The 7,002-nt window shown below is 58.3% G+C and overlaps 1 protein-coding gene across 4 annotated transcripts in view; it reads right to left on the bottom strand.

Moving 5' to 3' along the window:
- Nucleotides 1-2,700: 2,700 nt before the first annotated feature.
- ZNF319 (zinc finger protein 319) overlaps nucleotides 2,701-7,002 on the bottom strand; it is an 8,380-nt gene continuing 4,078 nt past the window's right edge. For 3 of the 4 annotated variants that reach the window (XM_011379961.2, XM_011379960.2, XM_011379963.2), the window contains exon 3: nucleotides 2,701-5,387. In XM_011379961.2, coding sequence (XP_011378263.1) covers nucleotides 4,467-5,387 — 921 coding nt within the window. In that variant the 3' untranslated portion in view covers nucleotides 2,701-4,466. Of the gene's footprint in view, nucleotides 6,995-7,002 lie in introns of those variants that run through there. The other variant, XM_011379964.2, reaches the window with a different exon arrangement.

Below are 7,002 nucleotides of genomic sequence, written 5' to 3'. Positions count from 1 at the left end.
GGCCCCCACTGCCCACCCCCAACCTATCCCACCTGGCAGCCCCCACAGTTCCAGGCCACCGCTATCACTAACCATATGCCTTTGGGCAGCTCCTGGACTTCTCGAGGGTCAGCACAAAGGGCAGGCTCAGGTCTGCCCTGCCCATCTCATCGGGATGGATGGTGCGAGGAGCAGAGCAGGTGGTGGACGGGAGAGGTCTCCTGAACGAGGTGTCAGAGGTGGGGTAGGGAGAGCCCTGACGTTTGGATGGGAGAGCCGGGCGGGCTCCCTCCTGCCTCTGCCCTTCCAGTGCTCCGCGTTCCTGAGCAGCCACTACGTGCCGAACAGCCCACGCAGTTCATTTCACTGTGCCCTCAGGCCAGAAGCGAGCAGTACTGGATCCATTTCACAGATGAGGAAAGCGAGGCTCAGAGAGGTCCGACGCACAAACCGTCCGTCCGAAGCCTTGTCACTGATGAGTGGCAGAGGCAGGACTCTAGCCTGATCTGACCGTGGCGCTCTTAACCGTGACACCATGCCATGCCACCGTGGCTCATGAGCACAGGCTCTACTCCCGGAGAAGAGGGTCCCCTCCTACTGTCCCCCTGCAGGGCCGAGCACAGAGCCAGCCACACAGTGGGAGTTTGACAAAGCTGCCGGGATGATGGGCTCCCCGGGAAAGCTGTCTTTGGTGGCCCAGCCTGCCCTGGCAACGACTTTTAGAACCTGTGAGAATGCCCTCACCCCCACTCAGTGCAGCGCCTCTTTGCCCCTGCCAGGGGCAATTACTGAATTACTAACTCCAAAATGTGAAGTTTACGCCAGCCTCTTCCTCTTGTTCCTCCCAGCTCTGGCTCTCGTCCAGATGTCGCCCTTCACCCCAAGTTACCACCCTGTTGCTGTCCTGTCAGTGGTTGGAGCAAAAGGAATGATTATGCAGAGATTAAAGAGGATAGCATAAGTCTGTACTCCTCGTGACTTGTCTGAAGTTCCCCTACGACAATGCTATGCTCTGAGAGGGAGAGTCGCATCAGATACGGAACAGGAAGCGGTGGGGTTCCTGGGCAGGCAGGTGGGAGAGGTACCTGTGTGTGGCCAGGTGCAGTGGGCAGCTGCTTAAGCCAGTTTGTGCTGTTCCTGTCACTTAACAACCAAGAGACCAGACTCAGACAGGAGGGGAGAAGACAGGAGAGGTAGGAGGGGAAAAGGAGACGTGGGTTGATCCTATCACCTTCCCCAAACCAGAGCCTCAGGTCTCTAAGGACCTCAGAGATCAGGGGTCAAGACCTCTGCTTCAGATGTAGGATCGAGGCCCCAAGAGGGGCAGAGAATTGCCTCTGGTCACTTGTTATCAACGGGCTAGGATATGAACATGAGCCACCCAGGCTCTGCCCTGATTTTTGCCCAGGCTGGAGTGCAGAGGCTGAGGGCCGGGTGGGAGCTGTAGGAGCCCCTCTGCTTTGTGAGGAGAGGTAGTTGTGGGGACGAAGGAAGAAAAAGTCATTGTGGGCTCCATGTTGAGCTCAGCCATGCCCAGCAAGGGCCCCTCCTACCTCTGGCACACACAGACCTTCATCCATTCAGGAAGGGCATCCTGAAGCTATAAGGTACCAAACACATGCCAATGCTTCCTGGGTTTTGCCCGAGGTCACTCAGCTGGAAGGGAAGCTGGGGTTTGTGCCTGGCACAGACACGAGGGGCCCTGGGTGTCCTCTTACTGAGCGGTGGCCACCTGCAGGAAGGAACCATGTGGCTTCTCAAGGGTGGGGTCCTAGAGGTGGGGTGGCAATACACAGAGGGAATAAGAGTGTGGGGTCTGCATCACATCTGAGGTCCGCCAGCCTTTCCGCTAAGCCTCCTGCACTGTTTTGAGCCCCTGCGGCGTGAGCAGTTCCCTGTGCTCTTGATTTTCTACCCTCGCCCTGCTGCACTCCACCCAGGGCACCTGCTGACCTCCCTCCACTGGCTCTCAGATGCCCAGACCCAGGGAGGTTGTTTCTCCCTCTCTCTCCCCACCCCCACCCTTGCCTTTGAGAAACAAAGGCGCCTGAGTCACAGTTGGCCCACTGGGAGACAGAGGGGGGGGTACAAGAGAAAAGGGGTGTAGGAGGGCTGAGCTGGGAGACCAGGGCTGGTTGGGCAGACGGATTGTACGTGACAGGGAGCATGAAAGTGAGCAACAGCAGGTGATTCTCGGGGGCAGGGCCTGTCTGGCTGGGTCCACTGCTGCTCCAGGCAGGCCCTGGTTTTCCACTGGAGCTGGGCAAGCTCTCACGCTTACCAGAACCACTCCGTTTCTGACCATTCATGAGTTGCTGGTCCCTCATGGCCCAGCTCCCTTTGCAGGGACCGTGGTTAAATCCCAAAGAGGTCCAGAGGCTGCAGGACCATTTCCAAGGGTCCCAGGTGTCCTGTAGTTAGTATTGTCATCATCTTCACAGTTTCCCCACCACAGCCGCCATACATGGTTCCATTTAATGCTCACCACGGCCGAGCAAGACAAGGGTTAACCTCCCCATTTTACAGATGAGGCAACTGAGTTCCAAAGAAGGAGTTCCCACAATGACTTGCCCAAAGTCGCACAACCAGAATATTCAAAACTCAGGATTTGAACCCACTTTGTGTCCCCAGTCCCAAGCCCGATACCTGGTCTGCACACCCCACTCTCCCTCTCCACGTCCCATCAGCCTCCTGTGGAAGAATGACCAGAACACGCGGTGCTTTGGTCTGTGATGGTCAATGTCTTTACTTCTAAAGCATACATTGGACTCACTATATATTAACATCAAAAGGGGCTATCTAAAATGGAGTCATTCTTTTTAAAAATCCAAATTCTCGCTTTTATATAAGATCCAAAATGACATGAAATTAAACTATACAATGTTATGAATAGTATAACAACTGCTTTTAGAAAGCAAAATGAAAAGAAAGAATTAGCAGTTGGGACTGTTGTCAGCCTGGGGTCCATGTCTTTTGAGGCATTGTGACTAAGAGCCAGCACCAAGGGGTAGGACCTCTCTGCAGGCATAGGAAAGAAACCCAGTCAGATGCAGGAGACAGATGTGCACTTCTCAGATTTCTTAAGGTGAGACTCGGCCAAGGCAGGATTCCCTGCTCCTCTGGGCCCCTGCACTGATTAAAGTCTTCTCTTAAGATCCATGACCACTGAAGGGGGCTGGAAGAGGAAAGGGGCCGAGCTGGGTTCAAATGATTATTTTGATACTATATGTCCCCTGGGCTTCCCAAGGAGTGTGCCGGCCATCCAGTGACATCGGTCAACTCTGTCCACCTACTAATTTCTTAACAACCCTCTTCCCTTGCCTGTTCCCTATGCCCTGAATACCCTCAGCTCGATGAGCCCTGTGGATAGCCAGAGACTTGGGGGACCCTAAGAAGACCCAAGGGAGCATTCTCTGGCCTTGGAAGTAGCTGGATGTCGTCCGTGCCATCTTGGCAATGAGAAATCCCTGGGGCCCAGGCCAGCAGCCAGCCTGATGGGGGAGGGTTCCCATGGGCTGAGAGGGCTCTGTGTGGTCAGAGGCCATTCACACAGTCCTTTCGCCCACCTCACCCTGGGTCCCTAGGCCTGGTTTTGGTCCTGAAGCAGGGCTGGGAGTTGATTGGGGCCACGCCCTTGACACTTTGGTTCACACAATTCAGGGAGCGGGACACCACTGTCCACATCCACTGGGAAGATCACGGGCGTGGCCCGGCTTCCTCCCAGGCACCGGGTGGTCTAACAATCCCCTTCTCGCACATCCGCATTCTGTCTGGCTGAGAGCACAGTTCCTGGCTGTGGAGCTTGGAACCGTGCGGCTATCACGGTGCAAAGGCTGTCCCTGTCCTGCTGGGTGCCGTCCTTGGCTGCGTGTGTCACAGAACTTCTCTGCCCCCGCCCTTCTGGCTAGGCCAACTGCTCTCCAGGCAGACCAAGCCCACAGAGGCAGCCTTCCTGTACGCCTCACCTGTCAGAAACCTGGAGGATGCATCTCCCTGGCTGGAGCAGACACGGAGGCCTGTGGCTCACGGTCTGCCCTCCTGGTCCCCAACACTACATGGAGAAGCCGGCCTTCTCCCTCAAACAGCAACTCGAAGGGGGATGCCCCACATCTAGCCCACCTTTGGGGTCCAGCCCTTCTACCGGGTCCTATCATGACCATCCTCTTTCCTAACCCATCTGGTTCTAATCAGGCTAAAATGTTTGGGAAGGTTGGGCTGGCACCAACGCCTTCTTGGGGTCGAGAAAGGCCACTTGACTTCCAGTCTGGTTCCAGGCCCCCAGAGACAAGGAAGGATGATGGCTCTCAAGAAAGCAAATCCTGTAATGGGAAAGAGGTTTGTGGAATCAGGACCAGTCACAGCAATCTGGCTCCTCCGCCTGCCCGGTGCCCTTCTGTCCTCAGACACAGGACCTCGGAACACATGAGCGGTGTGGAGACTTAGCACAAGGAGGCGAGGCTGGGCCTGGTGGCGGCCACTGTGGAGACTCAGGGCAGGCAGGCGGCTACCTGGTAGGCGCCCTCGGCGGCGGCGGCGGCGGCGCTATGCTGTGCACTGTGCTCCTGCAGCAGCGCCACGTCCAGGAAGCGCTCGCCGCACCACACGCACTTGAACTGCTGCTCGCGGGCGTGCACGCCCTGGTGTTTGTTGAGATGCTCGCGCTGCTTGAAGGCCTTGTCGCAATTGGGGCACTTGTAGGGCTTCTCGCCGGTGTGCACACGCCGGTGCCGCTGCAGGTCCGACGCGTACTTGAAGCGCTTCTCGCAGTCCGGGCACTTGAGCGGCTTCTCGCGGGCCGGGTCGCAGCGGTGCTGCACGAACTCAGAGGACGAGAAGAAGCGGCGCTCACACAGGGTGCAGCGCAGGGGCTTCTCGGCCGCCGAGCAGTGGGCCAGCTGGTGCTTCTGCAGGGCCGACGCCCGCTTATAGGCCTTGTTGCACACCGGGCACTTGAAGGGCCGTTCGGCGGCGCCGGGCAGGCACTTGTGCCGCAGCAGCTCGGCCGACTGGTCGAAGCCCTTCTGGCACATGGGGCACTTGAAGAGGGTCTCCAGGGTGTGCACGTGCTGGTGGTAGAGCAGGTGGCTGGGCTGCCCGAAGCCCTTCTCGCACAGGCCGCACTTGAAGGGCTCCTCGGTCTTGTGCGTGCGCCGGTGCCGCATCAGTGCGTACTGCTGCTTGAAGCCCATGGGGCACAGGTCGCACTTGAAGGGCCGCTCGGCGCTGTGCGTGCGCTCGTGCTGCCGCAGGTCGGAGGGCCGCTTGAAGGCCTTCTGGCACTCGCCGCAGCGGAAGGGCCGCTCGGCACTGGGCATGCACGGGTGCTGCAGCAGCTCCGATGACTCCTTGAAGTGCAGCTCGCACACGTTGCAGCGGAATAGGTGGTGCTCGCCTGAGTGCGCGTACATGTGGCGCACCAGGTGCGAGCGGTGCTTGAAGGTCTTCTCGCAGACGGCGCACTTGTAGGGCCGCTCGGAGCTGTGCGTGCGCTTGTGGTGCACCAGGTGCGACGACTGGCTGAAGCTCTTGTCACAAAGCGTGCACTTGTACGGCTTCTCACCCGTGTGGATCCGCTCATGCCGCGACAGCTCCGACAGGTGCTTGAAGGGCTTCTGGCAGATGGGGCAGCTATAGGGTTTGTCAGCCTGTTCAGCAGGGGCGACAGCGGGGGGTGGGGGAGCTGGGGGCAGCGAGGCGGCAGCAGTGGCCGCTGGCTCGGCCACCTCGGCGGGCTTGTAGGTCTTCTCACAGATAGAACATTTCACAAGGCCACCGGTGCCAGTGTGCGCACTGTGGTGCTGCGCCAGTGAGGTGAGCAGCGAGAAGCCCATCTTGCAGACGCCGCAGACAAAAGGCTTCTGCTCAGCCTGCACACACTGGTGCTCTAGCAGGTCAGTAGCCTGGTGGAATATCTTGAGACACTGTGTGCACTGGAATGAGCGGTCGTGACCCGCCAAGCACTGGTGTTCATGCGGGCTGGACAGGTGTGCCAGGTCGTGACCGCACACCCCGCACTTGGCGCCCGGCTCACCTGCCGCCTGCAAGGGCGCGTGCTGTGGGGGCTGCAGGCCCGGGTCAGGCTGCAGGAGGATGCCATAGACCGCACAGCCCAAGGGGTTCTCAGCCGTGCCTGGGGGCAGCGCATGCTCGCCTAGGGCCGGAGGTGGTTCTGCGTGGTGCTGTGGTTGCGATGGCTGCGGCTGCTGCGGCTGCGGCTGCGGCTGCGGCTGTGGCTGCGGCTGCGGAGGCTGCGGCCAGCTTTCCGACATGCTCGGGAAGATGAAACAGGGTTTGGAGAGTAATGGCTTCAGTTTCCCTGCTTAAGATGACCCAACCCAGAGAGAGAAGCTGCCCACGATCGGGGATGGACAAGGACCTCAGACAAGGCACAGAAGAGGGCTGGTCAGACGGCCCACGTCATTAACTATGACAGACTACAAGGCTCTGCCTACAGGACAGGGGCTCTTCGAGGCAGCGTGCCCGCAATGCCAGGGAGGGTCTGCCTTCCCCGATGATGGGTTCTGTAGAAAAGAGAGAAATTGTGAGATTAAAGCAGAGACACACAGCTATTCCTGGGGCCCTCTCCCTGCTGTGTCTGCACTGGCCACGTTGACTGCCATAAACCACACCAGGGAAGGCAGAGAGGCGCACGGCTGGGAGATCTGCTCCCTTCACACACTACCAAAGAAGTCTGCTGGCAGCTCGGCTCCTCCAGCATAGGGGGATGGTGGCTGTGGAGACAGCCACGGATCCTTAGTTCCCTGGGCCAGGGTCTCCCAGCCTCCCAAGTGCTGCCAACCCTCTTTAATCAGCTGTCTCACAGGTGAGAATCTGGGTTGATCTGCCCACAATACAAAGAAGTCACAAATTCTGCTTATGCTCCAAGAAAAGGAGGGGAAGACTGACCAGTTAGGGCCACAGTCCAAAACAATTTCAGCAGCATAACTTTTTTTTGCAAATAAATCCTTACTTGGAAGCCCAATATATAAGACAGATAAAAGCAGAGAGGCTCTGGGTGAGGCC

The sequence above is a fragment of the Pteropus vampyrus genome, unplaced genomic scaffold (assembly GCF_000151845.1).
Source record: "Pteropus vampyrus isolate Shadow unplaced genomic scaffold, Pvam_2.0 Scaffold379, whole genome shotgun sequence".
NCBI lineage: Eukaryota > Metazoa > Chordata > Mammalia > Chiroptera > Pteropodidae > Pteropus > Pteropus vampyrus.
This window is presented reverse-complemented; position numbering and strand designations above follow the sequence as displayed.